General features: G+C 54.4%; 2 protein-coding genes across 4 annotated transcripts in view; one reads left to right on the top strand and one right to left on the bottom strand.

Annotated features, from left to right (window-relative positions):
• Positions 1–7246, top strand: part of pdcd11 (programmed cell death 11) — a 57030-nt gene extending 49784 nt beyond the window's left edge. For all 3 annotated transcript variants that reach the window (XM_052026925.1, XM_052026924.1, XM_052026926.1), the window contains exons 34-37: positions 1684–1852; positions 2921–3074; positions 4814–4979; positions 5701–7246. In XM_052026925.1, coding sequence (XP_051882885.1) covers positions 1684–1852; positions 2921–3074; positions 4814–4979; positions 5701–5872 — 661 coding nt within the window. In that variant the 3' untranslated portion in view covers positions 5873–7246. The remainder of the gene's footprint in view (positions 1–1683; positions 1853–2920; positions 3075–4813; positions 4980–5700) is intronic.
• Positions 7247–8530: 1284 nt separating this feature from the next.
• LOC127576860 (calcium homeostasis modulator protein 1-like) lies at positions 8531–13957 on the bottom strand. Its single transcript, XM_052027665.1, has 4 exons — positions 13406–13957; positions 12080–12541; positions 11395–11655; positions 8531–9019 (listed from the first exon to the last, which is right to left on the bottom strand). The coding sequence occupies exons 1-4, from the start codon at positions 13955–13957 to the stop codon at positions 8531–8533; spliced, it is 1764 nt and encodes a 587-aa protein (XP_051883625.1).
• Positions 13958–18126: the final 4169 nt, after the last annotated feature.

Genomic DNA, 18126 nt, shown 5'->3' with positions numbered 1-18126 from the left:
CTATCCATGTACCTGCACAAGTGCCTTTTAAATGGTTAATGTACCTGCCTCACCCACTTCCTCTGGCAGCTCGTTCCATATACTGACCACTTTTGGGTGGAAAAAGTTGCCCCTCAGTTTCCTATTAAATCTCTCCCCTCTCACCATCAACCTATGTGCTCTAGTTCTTGATTCCCCAGCCCTGGGAAAAAGACTGGTACATTCACGCGATCTATGCCCCTCATGATCTTATATACCTCAATAAGATCACCCCTCATTCTCCTATGCTCCAAGGAACAAAGTTCTAGCCTGTCCAACCTCTCCCTATAAACTGTCCTGGCAACTTTCTCATAAATCTTTCTGCACTCTTTCCAGCATAATGGCATGTTTCCTAAGGCAGGGTGACCAAAATTCAACACAATGTTTCAAATGCAGCCTCGCCAGTATCTTGTACAACTGCACTGTAACATCCCAACTTCTATACTCAGTGCCCTGACTGATGAAGGCCAGTGTGCCAAAAGCCACTTTCACAACCCTGTGAACCTGTGGCACTTTCAGAGAACCATGTGCTTGTACCCCTAGGTCCTTCTGTTCTACAACACTTCCCAGGGCCCTACCGTTCACTGTGAAAGTCCCACCCTCATTTTCACAAAATGCCACACCTCATGCTTATCTGAATTAAACTCCATTTGCCATTCCTTGGCCCACTTGCCCAGCTGATTGAGATCCCACTGTAATTCTCGATAACCACCTTCAATGTCTATGATACTACCTATTTTAGTGTCATCTGCAGACTTACTAACCATGGCTTGCACATTCTCATCCAAATCATTGATATAGACGACAATCAGCAATGGGCCCAGCACCGACCGCTGGGGAACACCACTGGTCACGGGCCTCCAGCCTGAGAAACAACCTTCCACCATCCCCCTCTGCTTCCTACCGTCAAGCTAATTGTGTATCCAATTACCCTGCTCTCCCTGGATCCCATGCAATCTAACCCAGAGCAGCCTACCATGCGTAACCTTATAAAAGGTCTTGCTGAAGTCCGTGTAGACTACACCTACCATCCTGCCCTCATTGACCTTCTTGGTTACTTCACCAAAGCACTCAATCAACTTCGTGAAACATGATCTCCCATGACAAAGCCATGCTGAATATCCGTAATCAACTTGTCTTTCCAAATGCTTGTACATCTTATCCCTCAGAATTCCCTCTAGTAACTTGCCCACCACAGATGTTCGGCTTACTGGTGTATAGTTCCCAGGTCTTTCTTTGCAGCTTTTCTTTTCTCCACTTTCTCCCCCAATACCTCGACCCTTTCGTGGGGTATTGAGTCAAATCCTGAGTCCGACCTGCCAGTCACCCCACTGGACCCAGGTTGGAAGTCCATCATGTAGCAGCCACGTGGAGAGACGCTGGTAATTGTACAGCACAGCTCTGCTAACAAACATATAACAGTAAGGTCTCGTGCTGCAGTGTGACCAGTTAACCAGTGAGGAGGAAGCACGTTAGTGCAGTTCTGTGCTCTGCCACGGTTCGTACATGATCTCTGTCCGCACATGGTAGCTGCTTTCTCATCTCTTTTCCCATCTGGCCCCTTTCCTTGGGTGTTATCCCACTGTGCCTGTTCAGTTCCTCCTTGTGCTCTCCCTCCCTTGCTCATTCGTGTTGTTGGCCTCAGCTGTTGTTCTACCTTCCCAGGGAGGAGCAGGAGAAGTTGAACATTTGGGTAGCTCTGCTTAACCTGGAGAATCTCTACGGTACAGAGGAGTCACTGACAAAAGTGTTTGAACGTGCTGTGCAGTACAATGATCCGCTGAAAGTCTTCCAGCAACTGGCTAGTGTCTACACCAGATCTGAGAAGTACAAGGTAGGCAGATGGGTCACTGCTATGTCATCCAATCTGGTCTGGGGTTTTGTACATTGTAAAGCTGGAGCTCTGCTACCCTGAAGACAGGCAATCTGAAGGTCAGGAAGGGAGTATGGGATGGTCAGGCACAAGGCATCTACAGTACAGGCCATGTCCTGTACCCCACGAACCTCTTGGGACAGCTGGAGCTTCCCCTCGGCTGGCTCTGTGAAGAGCCCCTCAGTCCTCACTGGGATGTTTTCCGTCACATGGCCAGTGACTGGAACCGAACCCTGACCAGGGTGCACACAGAAGCCTTGGAGGGGATTGTGGAACTTGGTGTGGTGATGATGTGGACCAAAGTACAGAGTAAAGCTCCCCCTACCCTGTCCTGTCACATATTCCCTGGGCAGGAACAGCATGGATCAGACAGAGTAAAACTCCTTCTGTACCGTCCCATCACACACTGCCGGGGTCAGGCACAGGGTGAAGCTCCCTCCGCACCGTCCCATCACACACTGCCGGGGTCAGGCACAGGGTGAAGCTCCCTCCGCACCGTCCCATCACACACTGCCGGGGTCAGGCACAGGGTGAAGCTCCCTCCGCACCGTCCCATCACACACTGCCGGGGTCAGGCACAGGGTGAAGCTCCCTCCGCACCGTCCCATCACACACTGCCGGGGTCAGACATAGGGTGAAGCTGCCTCCGCACCGTCCCATCACACACTCCCAGGGTCAGCCACAGAATGAAGCTGTACGTGGTACCCCTCAAAAAATGATGCTTATTTCTGATTCTGGCTTCCTGTGGCTTCTATGTGATCAACACAATCTCAGATTAGCTTAAGCCCGGTGCCAATCGGAGTTGGTTTACCCTAACCCAACTTTAATTCTGCATATACAGTAGACGGGGACTGCTCTACATCTGCTGTGTACCGTGGTCTCAGTGGGAACTGGCAGCCTTTGTGCTGTGAGCTCACTGGATGTAGGCTGGAAACAATTGAAGTGCTCGTCTGTGCACCAAACTGGTGTAATTTGAATGTAGTTTTGGACATTGTATGAACTGCTGTGCTCTGGGTTGTGTTTTACCAGCAAGCGGATGCCCTGTACAACACCATGCTGAAGCGGTTCCGTCAGGAGAGTGCCGTCTGGTTGAGTTATGCCACCTTTCTCCTGAAGCAGGGGCGTGGTGAGGGCAGCCGTGCCTTGTTGGAGAGGGCCCTCAAGTGTCTACCAAAGAAAGAGCGTAAGTTGGGGCTGGGGTGGGAGTTGGCCAGTGTATGTGTGTCCTGGTGCTGGGAGCCAGCCACTGTATCTGTGACCTGGTGCTGGGCAGGAAGGTAAATCGCACCTAGCTACATTTCATCAGCTCCTGCAGCTTGGCAAAGCTCCAATCAATCCTGTCCTGGGAGCTGTCAATGGGTAGTTAAAATTCTGCTGTGTGGATGTGGATGCCCACTCTAGAGGGAGATTGGGACGTGCTTCAGTTATCATTTTCCACCCACGTATCAGAGGATTTAACGTCAGGCACAAGGAGACACCATTTATCCCTGAACCCGCTGCTTCATGCAATCAGATGCCAGCCGATTGTATCTCAGATACCCATCCTTGCTGTGGTCTCGTCCAACAAAACTGATCACCCAGCAATGGTCCAATTGACCTCTAGACTTTGGGAGCCTTGGATTTTCACTCTGTGGGGAAAGTGCCTGCAATGTGCTTTTTTCCCGCTGGCCGAGTTGGAACTTTAAGGCTGGTGTGAGCTGAGTATTTTAATGGCTCACAATCAGAAACTCAAGCAGCCGACCTTTGTGCAATGTGATGTTGATTCAAGATCCTGTGGGTGCTGGAAACATGAAATAAACATAGAGGAGCCTTGGAATCCTCAGCAGCATCTGCGGAGAATGACCTTTCATCAGAGCTGTCAGGTGTTGGAGGATTTGAGCAGGTTTCACAATGGGGTGGTGAGCAGGGGGATCACAGGACAGTGAATGACGGTGCTTGGTGTTGGTGGATACCAAACCCTGATCCAGCAGTGTTGTTAATGGTGGCAACGTGTCTGAGGTGACAGTTGGTCAGGATTTAACATTGACGAGCTGGGTGTTGATGTTGGGATTGAAGTACTGAGGTAGACTCCTCCAAATAAAGGGGTAATACATCTGGCACACAGACCTTAGAGACTGCAGATGCGGGAGGAACTCAGCAGGTCAGGCGGCATCTGTGGAGGGAGATGGACAGTCGATGTTTCGGGTCGAGACCCTTCATCAGGACTGGAAAGAGAGGGGAGAGAGCCAGTAGAAAGATGAAGGGAGGGGCAAGAGCTGGCAAGCAATAGGTGGGTCCGGGTGAGGGGTGATAGGCAACAAAGAGCCGCGGATGGAATCTGACCGGAAAGGGAGCATGGGGAGGGTAGATGGGAACCGTGGGGTGGGGGTGGACCCAGTGGCAGGAGTGTTTGGGTGACGAGCAGATGGAGGGTGGGTGGCAGAAGAAGAAATGGGGTGATGGGGGCTGGGGTGGGTGTAGGAGGATCTGGATAGATCAGGAGGAGAGAAAAGGGACGGGAGGAGCAGGTTACCAGACGTTGGGGAATTCAGTCTTCACTCCATCGGGTTGCAGACTGCTCAGGGGAATATGAGGTGCTGTTCCTCTACTATACGCTGAGCCTCACCCTCACAGTGGAGGTGGCTGAGGACTGACATGTTGGTGTGGGAATAGGGAGGGGAATTGAAGTGGCTGGGAACTGGCAGATCTGGACAGCCACGGTGGACAGAGCACAGGTACTCGGCCAAGTGTCGACCAGTCTGCGCCCGGTCTCACTGATGGAGCCTTCTGAAGGCTTGTTCTGTGTGCCCTGTGGGATTTGGTGACGTACCTGTGACAGGTGGTTGGAGTCACTGTGGCTGATGTGTCCTGCTCCGCTGTCTGTGTCTGGCCCACGCTGGTGCCTGTCAGCTGGCATTACCTTCCCATTCTGTGCCATTCCAGATGTTGACGTGATTACCAAGTTTGCACAGCTGGAGTTCCGACTGGGCGACAGGGAGCGGGCGAAGGCCATGTTTGAGAGCACATTGAGCAGTTACCCGAAGCGCACGGACCTGTGGTCGATCTACATCGACCTGGTGGTGAAATACGGCAGCCAGGAGGAAGTGAGGTAGGTCAAACCCACTCGATGCAGTTGTCCCCATCTCCGTCCCCCCCACTGCTGTGCTGGGATCTTACCCATGGCTCCAGGTGCCTCGATCCCAGTCCGTAGCTCAAATACCCTGCTACTCCAATACTGAGGATTCAGCAGCCATCCTAGACCTGGTATTTGCTGATCCTGTTCCTTCCCACCACATCATCGGAGGGTCGTCTGCTTCCCCGCCAATTAATGTAGGGTCCGGGAGAGCAGGATCCGGACACTGCCAAACCTTCTGACCATGTCCTGTGGGCTTCACCCACTGGGTGTAGAGACATTACCCAGGTCTGTTGTATCGGACAAGAACAAACCAGGAATCGATGCAACCCTTCCCACAGAGCACGGTCAACTTCAGCGCACGTTTACCAACGGCTTCGAGTAATCAGCCCAATCGATCTCCATTGGTGGAGCGAGGTGGGAAACCATCGCTGGCCCCTCCCTCGTTCCATGCTGTGCCCTTTCCCCAACTGCTCCCCTTCCTCAGACAGCACGTCTCCCTCTCGCCGCCTGCCCTCGGACATTAGGACGGTGTTGGAGCAGGTAGTGATCTTCTCCTCTTCCCCCCTCCCTCACCTTCTGTGAGGTTATTGGAGGCATTGACAGACCAGAGAACGCTGGGGTCTCCAAGGTTGGAACAGCAGTCACCTGAGCACAGAGCAGAAACTAACCTCCACTCTCCCTCGTATCTCTGTAGACACCTCCTGGACAGAGCTGTGCACCTCAAGGCAGCTCCTAAGAAGATCAAGTTTTTCTTCAAACGTTACCTGGCCTACGAGAAGGAGCATGGCAGTGCGGAGCGCGTGCAGGCAGTGAAGGAGATGGCGCTTGCCTACGTGGATTCAAGGACCTCTCTGGAGGGCAGTTAGCTGGCTCTGCAGCTGCCGGTTATCAGCGGGCATTTTGTACATTAGACTCTGGACTGCTGGGGGTGGGTGGGCAGGTCTGGTGAGGTGGAGTCTCTGAGAAGGCACTGAACCTTCCTCGATACTCCAGCTCATCTCTGCTGGGACTGCCGAGTTCCTGTCTAACAGTGGTGGGTGGGTGGAGTGTGCTGCAGCAGTGAGCAATGCTGCAGTCTAACGCCACCTTGGTGTTACAGTAGGTCACCCCTCCCCCCAGGCTGAGTGCTGAGAGTTCCCACTCCTGGGTACGGGGGTTCAGTGCGAGACAGGCCACCAGCTGCTGGGAAGTGGTTCCTGGGCTGATACAGAGCTGGCACCCTGGGCTAGAAGCTGCAGGCAGGGCCGAGTGTCTGTCATGGACCAGTCACAGTTCGCGAGGGGCTCTGGGTTGCAGCAGCGTGGGCCTGTTCGTCTGGTCCACCCCAGCTCCACCTACAAAGCCAGGAGCTGGAACCACGAGGGGCCTGGGCCAAGGAGCACGGTTTTGGGGCAGACTTCCAGCCCTGAGCTTGGAATAAAGCCCATATGTTGTGGTATGAAGGTTGTCCGGCCACAGTGGTCTCTGTACAGGAAGGGCCCTGATCCCACCACCACAGCTGGAGACCGATGAACCCCACCCAACTGACTCAAGCCCCAGTTACTTGTTGATTTGCCCCATGGGGCATTAGTGGGAGTCCAGGTAATGCAACATGTTTGTCTCCTGCAACAAGACCCACATGGGATCTTGCTGTGCCATGCTCACATATCCACTCTGCACCGGCAGCAACCCCCCTCCCTCTGCCCCTTCACCAGTGAAGACCAGGAGGTGCTGTTGATGCAGAAATGCCCCACTCTCAATGTAAGCAACAGAACAGAACCCCTCGCGCCTTGGTGCAGACTCAATCCTGGCACCCAGGGCTTGCTGACTGACCTGTCCACTAGCCATAGCTCACCGACACAGGCCCACTGCGTGCGGAGTGAACAACTGTCTCAATCAGCAGAACAGCCTGAAGATCCAGTGGGACTTTACAAACCTCAGAACCTGTTCCCCAACTGAAAATCTCCCAGAGCACCGTCCTGATACACCTACGGTTAACACGGGTTTATTGCTCTCCCAGTTGTACCAGTCCAGAGGTTGCTGCAGCTTTCGACAGAGATTACTCTGCTGCTGTTGGGGGAAATTGCTGCAGTATCTGGTCCCTGCTTTTTTTATTACACTGTTTTACTGAGTAAATGACTGCTGGACAATAGCTGGCTGCTGAGAGTGCTGAACCCCACAGACTGATGTAGCACAGCCAATAAATCCTGTTTCAGCCAGGTGGACCTGTAGTGGTTTGTAGTAAGGGAAAGCCTTTCCAAGGCTGCTGTGGCTCAGGACCAAGCTGGGTGGACAACAACTTCTGCATTTGTATGGCATATTTACTTCCCAAGGTGCCTTATTGGTGTTGGTTTATTATTGTTACTTGTACCTAGGTACAGTGAAAAACTTGACCTGTACGATTAGTATGCAAGACAATTCATTACACAGTGCAGTTACACTAGGTTAGTACAGAGTGCATTGAGGTAGTACAGGTAAAAACAATAACAGTACAGAGTAAAGTGTCACAGCCACAGAGAAAGTGCAGTGCAATAAGGTGCAAGGTCACAACAAGGTAGATCGTGAGGTCATAGCCCATCTCATTGTATAAGGGAACCGTTCAATAGTCTTATCACAGTGGGGTAGAAGCGGTCCTTAAGTTTGACTCCTGTACCTTCTACCTGGTGGAAGAGAAGAGAGAATGACCTGGGTGGGTGTGGTCTTTGATTATGCTGGCTGCTTCACCAAGGCAACGAGAGGCAAAGACAGAGTCCAAGGAGGGGAGGTTGGTGTCTGTGATGCGCTGGGTTGTGTCCACAACTCTGCAGTTTCTTGCAGTCCTGGGCAGAGCAGTTGTTGTACCTAGTGGTAATGCATCCAGATAGGATGCTTTTTAGGAGTATTTGATCCTGAGAGCTCCTGCAGGGGATGTTTCCTCTTGTGGGAGAATCTAGAACCAGGGCTCTTTTTTAAAAAAATTAAGGGTAACCTGTTTAATACGGGAGATTTTTTTTTGAGTCCTTGGATCTCTCCAAAGCACACAGACACTTAGAATTGTCTAGTTGGTCAATGGCTTTAAGGCAGAGGTAGGTAGATCCTTGATGAGGGTGAAAGGTTACTGCAGGTAGACAGGGATGTGGGGCTGAGGTCACAGTCACATTCGGTGGTGAAACAGGCCTGATGAGACAGTAGCTACTTCCTGCTAATTAATGTGTGAACAGAATCTGGCCTTGAGCCACGTGGGCGCTAATGGCTGGGAACTAGATGGGGCTGTGCCGTAACCAGCCGGGAGGTTGCAGAATGGTGTTCACAGGGGAGGAAGCTTCGAGAAGGGACTGCACACTCCTATGGCTCGCCAAGTCCCAGACAGCTGCAGTGTAGCATTCCCAGGGCCGGTAAAGAGCAAAACAAGTCTGCTCTCTTGTTCGGCCGTCCACACCTTGTCGCTAAACTTGAGAGGTGGGAGTGACTGCCACTGAGGGCAGGCTGTCCTTTGACCAAGTCTGGTATCGATGAGCCCCGGGAAAATTGGCCCTGCCCCAAGGAAGATGGTTGTTGGAGATTAGTCATTCTGGCTCTGGGCCACCACAGGAACTCCGGGGCCCAACAGGCTTCAGCTCCGTCAATGACCTTCCTTCCCTCAAGGGCAGAAGTCTGGATGTGTACGCATGATTGTTCAACTCCATTTGCAATTGTTGGCAAATGGAGCAGCCCATGGCTGCGTGGTAATGGGCTGGTGAGTGGCCAGTAACATCCGCACGACGAGAGGCCCAGACCGTGGCCATCTCCAGCCACCAAAGCGGCTCAGTAACGGCCTCCGCCGGGGAACCCGCTGAAGGTGACTCCAGGCCCAATGTGGTTGGTGGTGAACTGGCCTCGGGTGCCCCAGCAGTAGGTGCTGACCTTGCCGTCACGTCCAGGACCCTGTGAACACCATGAAAGGCTACACCCCGGTGCCACACCAAGGAAGTGCTGCATTGTTGGCGTTTCGTCGGTCGATGCATTGAACGGCGGCTTTGCCGCGCCTCCTCGGGTGGTCGTGAGACGTGAAACCGCTTAAGAATTGCCCTTTCGTTCCAATTCAATGTTCCACTCTCAATCTAAATAAACCAGGCTAGCTGCTCATCTGTAGATGGTGGGATCTTGCCGTGCGTGTCAATTGGTTCTAACGGTGACGTTGCTCCGTCATTGTTTGGGGCTGGGGTGCCTTAGCTTCCCACGGCGCAGAGCGAAGCCTGGAGGAGAACCATGAGGGAGGGGGGTGCTTGTGATCTGACGGCCCGAGTCCATCAGTGAGGGCGGCGGGTGCCCGGGTCAGACTCCTGGTCCGGCCATCCTCAGTGCCGGCGGTGCTCATCTCTTTCCACAATTGTCCGCCACCAATCTCAGAAACTTTACCATTTTTATTATTTCAAACATAAATTTACTCATAAACGTACACTCAGGAAATAAAATGCAAACGTTACATGTATTTAGTTACATTCATGGTGTTGCCAGTTCAATACCTTCCATGTGCAAAGCACCAAAGTCACCCACCTGAAACATCAGCTCTGCTTCTCCCTCGCTGTTGATTCTTTCTCCCGTTAACCTGCTCCAAGTGGTTAAGAGACCTTGCGGTACATCGGGATCCCTCCTCTCCCCTCCAGGGCAGAAGATACAAATGCCTGAAAGCACGTACCACCAGGCTCAGGGACAGCTTCTATCCCGCCGTTATGATTATTTACGGTCCCCTAGAACGATAAGATGGACTCTTGACCTCACGATCTACCTCGTCGTGGCCCTTGCACCTTATTGTCTGCCTGCACTGCACTCTCTCTGTAGCTGTAACACTTTATTCTGCATTGTTATTGTTTTCCGTGGTACTGCCTCAATGCACTGTGTAATGAAATGATCTGTATGGATGACATGCGTACAGCATACATACAGTTTTTCACGGTACCTCGGTACATGTGACAATCATTACCAATCTCCACACAGATATAGCAGCGGAGGTCAGGATGGGACCCAGCTACGTGTGAGGGAGCAGCATGGACTGTGTCAGCGTTCACTGGCTCCTACATTCGGCTCTCTCTGAGAACCTGTGCCTTTTAACCTTTCGCCATTAAAATTTCCTCTGCTCCTCCACGGCTGCCTACCAATGTGGATGACCTTACATTTTCCACCTTGTATTGCAGCTGCCGGGGTTTTGCTCACTCCCTTGTAACCCGTCTGCGTCCCACACGGCCGCCAGCTCTGAACCAGCGGAAAAGCTTGGCTCCCTCACACTTGGTCCCCCAGGGGAGGGGTGTTGGGAGCCAGAATTTCTATTGAAACCAAGACGGGTGGGACAGCAAGTTTGAATAGGACACAAATAGTTTGCCGATGGACGCGGAGAGGATAAACGAGTGAGGAAATATTTGGCCGGTGGGGAAACGCGAGGACCTCCAGCGAGGAAGGGAAAAGCAGATTGTTGTTTAGGTGGAGGCCGTGTAACACTGTGCTTAATTGGACACTCGCTGTAGAATCCGGGGAGCAGCGACGATGAAGAACTAATGATAGATTTCCGGGTCAGAATGTGGGAAAGTTGGAGGGCTGCCCTTGAATGCAAGTTTGGGAGGTGCGGTCAGAGTCGCCAGGACAAGCAGTGCATGCTGTAGACGGTGCCCACTGTGCAGCGATGGGGGAGGGGAAACGTTCAGTGGGAGCCGATCAGGTCGGTTGCTTTGTCCTGGATGGCACTGAGCTTGTTGAGAGTTTTTGGCAATGCACTGACCCCAGAAGTAGTGAGTGTCCCATCACACTCCTGTCGTACGCTTTGTGGATGGTGGAAGGATCTTGATCTACTTTAGTATCCAAGGTATTTATGTGTTTGGTCCAGGTGAGTTTCTGGTCAATTGTGACCCCGCCCCCAACCCCAGATATTGATCAGAGGTGAGGACTTGGTGACAGAAGTGCCATGGAATCGGTAGTGGCTGCAGCTGTCAATCACAGGGTGCCCCAGGTGTTGCTGTACCTGCCGCAGGTGTGGCCCATGTCCAACACCCGCACTTTCCTGCTTTACGCTCAAAGGCGGAGCGGGTTCACGGAACCTCAAGAAATGGGTGTGACTGGATCGCGCTGCCTCTGACCCTGATGAAAACAGGAAACGTTGCCACACGGTGGGTCTGGCTGGGTCACCATTTGGTTAGACTGTCCATGTGGAACATTTCACCCAGACCAACACCTTTGATCACTAATCGGTTAGTCGGTGGCCTTCAGGGGAGGGAGTCGGTGGATCTGAGGGATGGCTAACTGACACTTGGCAGGATACCTCATCACCATACTCTCAAACAGGCACCCAGAGGACTCATGGTGATGGTGAGAGGACCTCCCCGTCAGATGTGTGGCAGCCGATCGCCACACCGCTCACCGCCCTGGGGACGGCTGCACTGGGACTGAGAAAGCTTCCTACCTCCTTCCCAGAAAGGCCTGGGGAGGTATCTGTCGAGGTTTGTCCTGATCGGCTGCACAATGCAGGACTGTGGTGCACCGGCAGTTCCCAGGACGGACGACCCCTGGTCTGCCCCAAAACTCGCTGGTGTCCCAGAGCAAGGCGTTGTCCACAACCGGCCGCTGTGACGTACGGGACGGGTTGAGGGTCGAGCTCCCACTGCGGCTCCATGGGGAAGGGCCGCAGATTAGACGCTTCTGTTGTTGCAACAGAGACTAGAATCTGTCAAAACCCAAGCAACAATTTATTTCGAGGTTGTAATTGAATGTTAACTGATGGTGCGCTCAATAATTCGGGGAGCAACATGACTTGTAATCAGAAATGTTAACTAGAATGTTCTGTTATGTATCACATAGAATAAGATTTTTTTGAATAAAGTATATTTTGAAAGTTTAAGGAAATGGTTTGAGTGTGACCTGCGAGTGGATCCAGGAGCGTTCCCGCCTTCCACCAGCCCCTCAGATCCTGTCCCGCAGAACGTAACCCAGGTTGTGTGTCGCATCTTGCAGTCTCTCTGGTGTCTCCGTGGCCCACGACCCAACTGGTGAAGGAGTCTGCGGCCCTTCCGGGGTGTTGATGACCGAACGCAGGGGCCTTCAGTCAGGGAAGCTTCTCTTCACACCGTGGGAGAAGCCACATGTCACACCTTGCTGTAGAAGGCCACCTTCTCGCAGCGCACTTGGCCCCAGCTGTTGAGCTTGGCGCTGGGAAGCTGCTTGCTGCTGCTGCCCTCAGAGGCGGCCGTGTTCACGTTCAGCGGCGGCTTACTGTTGTGCCACTTCCGCAGCAGCTTGTTCATGCTCTTGCTGTCCGTGATGCCGAAGAGCTTGGGCTCTGCGTCCTCCTCAGTGCGGAGTCCCGGGGAGTGCGAAGGCCCGCAGCCCCGGCTCATCTCACCCTGCATCTCCTGGAAGAACTGTTGTACGCAGACCTTGGCGAAGCTCCTGGCGTGCTCCCTGCACGACTCCTCGAACAGCTTGCGCTCGATGTCGATATAATGAGACCAGTACTTGGTCTTCAGGAAAGCGGCTTGGGTGAAGCAAGGTCGCACAGCTCGCACCAGGAAGGCCAGAAGGGTCACTAGCAACAGGAAGGACCAACCCAGAGCCTGGGCGAGAAGAGAGACCGTCACCCGTCACAGCGCCAGTGTACCGGCCCCCCGAGGCAGCAGTGACTTACAGTGAAATTCCCCCCGCACCGTCCCACCACCTAGTCCCAGGGTCAGACACAGGGTGAAGCTCCCTCTGCACCGTCCCGTCACCTAGTCCCAGGGTCAGACACGGGGTGAAGCTCCCTCCGCACCGTCCCGTCACACACTCCCGGGGTCAGACACAGGGTGAAGCTCCCTCCGCACCGTCCCGTCACACACTCCCGGGGTCAGACACAGGGTGAAGCTCCCTCCGCACCGTCCCGTCACACACTCCCGGGGTCAGACACAGGGTGAAGCTCCCTCCGCACCGTCCCGTCACACACTCCCGGGGTCAGACACAGGGTGAAGCTCCCTCCGCACCGTCCCGTCACCTAGTCCCAGGGTCAGACACAGGGTGACGCTCCCTCCGCACCGTCCCGTCACCTAGTCCCAAGGTCAGACGCGGGGTGAAGCTCCCTCTGCACCGTCCCGTCACACACTCCCGGGGTCAGACACAGGGTGAAGCTCCCTCCGCACCGTCCCGTCACCTAGTCCCAGGGTCAGACACGGGGTGAAGCTCCCTCCGCACCGTCCCGTCACACACTCCCGGGGTCAGACACAGGGTGAAGCTCCCTCTGCACCGTCCCGTCACACACTCCCGGGGTCAGACACAGGGTGAAGCTCCCTCTGCATGGTGAAACACTCATTAGGACCTCACTACCTTACCACTATTCTGTGATTCCCAGACCTCTCTCTCCCTCTATTCTCCCTCCCCTCACACCCCTCAGTGTTCCCCCTCCCACGGTGCCTGCCTCCGCTGCCCCTCCTGTCTTGCGCACTCACCTGGGACAGGCAGCAGAGGTAGCGTCGGGCAGCCTCCCGGGAGATGGCTGCCGGCCGGCTGGGCAGGTCCTGACAGGGCAGCGTGGCGAGGAGGCGGCGGAGCTCGGCCGGCGCCGCGGGCAGGAGCGACACGTTGGCGCCGAGTGTGCGGGGGTCCAGGAGCTCGCTGAAGGCGCAGACCAAGCACTTTCCATCCAGGAGGGATACGGCGAGCCAGACCACGGGCGCGATGAGCGCTCTCTGCAGCATGGAGCAGAACATGTAGCGGACCACCGCCCCGTCCTTGGCTCTGCGCCCCTCCGGCCGCCGCCACTCCTCCACCAGCACGGACACGTTGTTGTTGAGCACGAAGCCCAAGAGGAGAAGAAGCAACGGCGGAAGCGCCAGCGTGGCCGCCGCGTAGGGCAAGTTGTAACCGGGCAGGCACGGGCAGCTGAACTCAAAGCTCGAGTAGATCTGGGCGCTGGTCAGAGCCAGGAGCCCGCACACCCCGTTCATGAAGGACTCCTGGTTGGACTGCAGGAACTGGAACACCAGGCGGAACTTGTCCATGTCCCGGCACCGACCCTCGGCCCCTGCGTCTGACAGTCCCCACTGCCACCCCCCTCTCCCACTGCCCCCTCCCGCTGCCCCCTCCCACTGTCCCCCTCTCTCGCTGCCCCCTCCCACTGCCCCCCTCCCGCTGCCCCCTCCCACTGTCCCCCTCTCTCGCTGCCCCCTCCCGCTTCCCCCACCCCACTGCCCCCTCCCGCTCCCCAACCCCCTCGAACTGAGCGTCTGCTGTTTAACGCTCAGTTTTTCTCTGACCTGCTCAGTCCTTCTGAAACACTCACTCACCGAGCACCTGTGGTGGGGGGGGGGGGTCACACCGTGGGAGGGGCGGTACTGAGGGAGGGTCACCCTGTGGGAGGGGCGGTATTAGTATTGGTTTATTATTATCACTTGTACCGAGGTACAGTGAAAAACTTGTCTTGCAGACCGATCGTACAGGTCAGTTCATTACACAGTGCAGTTACACTGTGCATTGATTGTAGTACAGGTAAAAACAATAACAGTACAGAGTAAAGTGTCACAGCTACAGAGAAAGTTCAGTGCAATAAGGTGCGAGGTCACAACAAGGTAGGTGGTGAGGTCAGAGTCCATCTCATCGTACAAGGGAACCGTTCAATAGCCTTGTTGCTGTTCAACAGAATGGTCCAGTTTAAGTGGTGGCAGGAATGGAGGGACATGTCCACAGATCTTTGGAGGTGGCAGGACCAGTTGTGAGGGCAGGTTTTAGGGACCCCAAACACCCCCCCTCCAGCACCGTGCACAGTGGCTGCAGCTGAACCATCTACACAACGCACTGCAGTTACTCACCCAGGCTACTCCGACAGCACCTCCCAAACCCACCACCTCTCCCACCCAGGACAAGGGCAGCAGGGGAACACCACCACCTGCAGGTTCCCTCTGTCCTGACTTGGAAATATATCATCGTTCCTTCACCGTCACCAGGTCCAAACCCTGGAGCTCCCTCCCCAACGGCACTGTGGGAGCACCTTCACCAGACGGACTGCTATGGTTCAAGAAGGTGGCTCCCCCCACCTGCTCAGGGGCAGTTAGGGATGGGCAATAAATGCTGACCTTGCAGGCAATGGCTACATCATCTGAATAAATGAAAAATAAATGAATCAGATGATCGGATTTGTCTGGGTGGTTCTCTGAGGCAAATTCATAGATGTGACCCAGGGATTGTGACCGGCACTGTTTGCATTTTGTTGGGTGACTGAGTGCAAATTTGCAAATACCAGGCAAATAAATCTGGCCACCTGCTGAAGGTGGCGCTGCAATGCTCCACCTCGAGCCAAGCCGCTTACATAGCAAGCGACTATTCAGACCTTCAAATCTGTTCAATGTATGGGTATCTCTCCACCTCTGAACCCTGCAGAGATATCCGCATAGACGGCATGTGCCGGTGACTTATCTTTCCCATTAGGGCACTGACTTCAGGGTGAAACACAGCTCCCAGTGGCGAGCATCAGGCGTGCTGCTCTGTGGGAGATACAGATGTACAGTGGAGAGCACTCTGACTGGGTGCATCACCGCCTGGTACAGAGGCTCCAACGCGCAGGGTCGCAAGAGGGTGCAGAGGGTTGTAGACTCAGCCAGCTCCATCACTGGCACAACCCTCCCCGCCATCGAGGACATCTTCAAGAGGCGGTACCTCAAGAAGGCGGCATCCATCACTAAGGACCCTCACCACCCGGGACATGCCCTCTTCTCGTTACTACCATCGGGGAGGAGGTACAGGAGCCTGAAGACCCACACTCAACGATTCAGGAACAGCTTCTTCCCCTCCGCCATCAGATTTCTGAACGGTCCATGAACCCATGAACACCACCTCGTTTTATTTGTGCTATTTATTTAATTTTGTAATTTATAGATTCTGTCTCGCACTGTACTGCTGTCATGAAGCAACAGATTTCACATCGTATGTCAACGATGATAAACCTGGTTCTGATGCCTGTCTTTTATCAGGACATTCAGAGACCTGATCACCTCCAATCGAAGAGCTCCTCCCACTGCCAGAGGGAGGTGCTTGGGCTGTGAGAGAGACCAGACCAGGGCACAGACCGGACGGGGGGAAGGGGGGGGGGGACGGGGTGGGGGGTTGGGTCGAGGGAGCTGCTCACCACTGGGGCTCGTGGCTGAAGTCTCCTCCAGTCCTATTACATTGAATGTCAAGTGGGCACAGTGGTGTGGGATGATCCCGACTGGACTGACCCCTGCTCAGCCGGAACTGCTCATTGGACCCAGACCCCAGAACCCCCCTCAGGAGCTGGTCAACAGCATGTGCCGTCTCTCAGAAATGTCCTCATGCCAAACCTTCTTCCATCCGGCAGTGAGAGGGGGTCCCCAGTGGAGTCTCTCGAAACAGGAGTCCTCCCCCTTGACATCGGGGACCTTCGGCAGAGAGTTTTGCACAGAGCAGTTCTGTGATTGGTTGGCTGGCTCACACTCCCAGCCGCCTGCCATTTCTGTGGCCTTCAGGAGTCCATGTTCCACGTACACACGGAGCGCAAGGGGCTGCCATCCCTGTCGGAGCGCTTGAAGGGGCTGCATCTCAGGTCCTGTTCATACTCCAGTCCCACCCTCCTGGGCACCCCGTGCAGGTGGCGGTGGGTCAACCGGGGGACCTCCTCGTGTGTTGTTGAGTCATGGAATAACGTTAATCCTCTAGAAAATGTGGACTTGAACAGACTGTATTTCCAAACTTTAGAACATTTTATGAATAAGGCATAATTTGAAATATAAAAAAAGTTTGACACAGGGTGAAGCTCCCTCCACACTGTCCCATCACACACTCCCGGGGTCAGACACAGAGTGAAGCTCCCTCCACACTGTCCCATCACACACTCCTGGGGTCAAACACAGGGTGAAGCTCCCTCCGCACCGTCCCATCACACACTCCTGGGGTCAGACACAGGGTGAAGCTCCCTCCACACCGTCCCATCACACACTCCCGGGTCAGACACAGAGTGAAGCTCCCTCCACACCGTCCCATCACACACTCCTGGGGTCAAACACAGAGTGAAGCTCCCTCCGCACCGTCCCATCACACACTCCTGGGGTCAGACACAGGGTGAAGCTCCCTCCACACCGTCCCATCACACACTCCCGGGGTCAGACACAAAGTGAAGCTCCCTCTGCAAATTAACACACACACTCTCCCAATCAATGACACTGGCTACCACTCGTGCACTGAGAAAACTTTATTATAAATGCTTTTTATTGCTTTGTTTTGCTCAGTAAACAGATGACAGAGCTTGCTATAATTCCTGGATAGCACTGGGCCAGGTGACTGAGATCATTCCACAGATCCTGCGCAGCTCCCAGGGAATCCCTCCGCTGGAGGTATTTGCTCAAGCTGAGCTGTCACCCTGTCAATGGCAGACCACGAGCCAACCTGTGATCTGCCAATCACTGTTGCTCTCTCTGTATTCCTCTCACCCTTCATCCCCTCTCTTATATCGAGCAGTGACCCTCGAGTGAATCTCCAGCATACACCAGTTCCAACTCACAGTGAAACCACAGCCGGACCACTGCATGCAGAGGTGCTCTCCTCATTTAGGGAGAGATGTTCTCTGGTGGTTCCTCAGGGTTGAGGATGACGTTCCCACTCTGTGGACTCTGACATGGCTGATAAGTTGTGTGGGACCCACTGACTCTGCCAGAGACGGGCAGGAGGTGTGGGATGGGCAGTGTGGTGGGTAGCGTGAGGTGGCACACTCCTACACTTCTTGTGCATGGTCTCTTGTTCCTGTAGTAGAGATTCGAGCAGCTCAGCACCTCTGCTCTGAGTGATTCTGGGACAAGGATCCCCAGGAGCTGGTGAATCAGTTACAGTTTGCAAGGAGCCTTTGGGAACATCCCTGAGGATTTCCTCTGGAGTGGAATAGTCTGCTTCCGGACTCTGGTCGGGTGTTTGTTGATGACATGGTCCCTGTGGAGCTGGCTGAGGGCAGAGCCTCAGTCAGTGGTCTGTCCTGCCAGTGGACCGGAGGATGTTGTGGAGACAGGGCTGGGGCGTGGGACCAGTATCCCTGAGGTGGGGAGGGTGGGGACGACGGCTCGGGTACACTGGAGAGCAGGTGCTGGCAGGACGTTTGCCCAGAACTAGGGCACGGTTTCGGAATCAGGGATCACTAACTTAAGTCGGAATGAGGAGAAACTCCTTCTCA

This window comes from Pristis pectinata, chromosome 12, assembly GCF_009764475.1.
Source record: "Pristis pectinata isolate sPriPec2 chromosome 12, sPriPec2.1.pri, whole genome shotgun sequence".
NCBI lineage: Eukaryota > Metazoa > Chordata > Chondrichthyes > Rhinopristiformes > Pristidae > Pristis > Pristis pectinata.
This window is presented reverse-complemented; position numbering and strand designations above follow the sequence as displayed.

Coding starts and splice junctions, on each gene's coding strand:
- LOC127576860 (XM_052027665.1), bottom strand. CDS start 13,957: ATGGACAAGTTCCGCCTGGTGTTCCAGTTCCTGCAGTCCAACCAGGAG. Junction 12,542..13,405: donor ACCTCTGCTGCCTGTCCCAG/GTGAGTGCGCAA, acceptor CTTCTCGCCCAG/GCTCTGGGTTGGTCCTTCCT. Junction 11,656..12,079: donor AGGTGGCCTTCTACAGCAAG/GTGTGACATGTG, acceptor GGGTTTTGACAG/ATTCTAGTCTCTGTTGCAAC.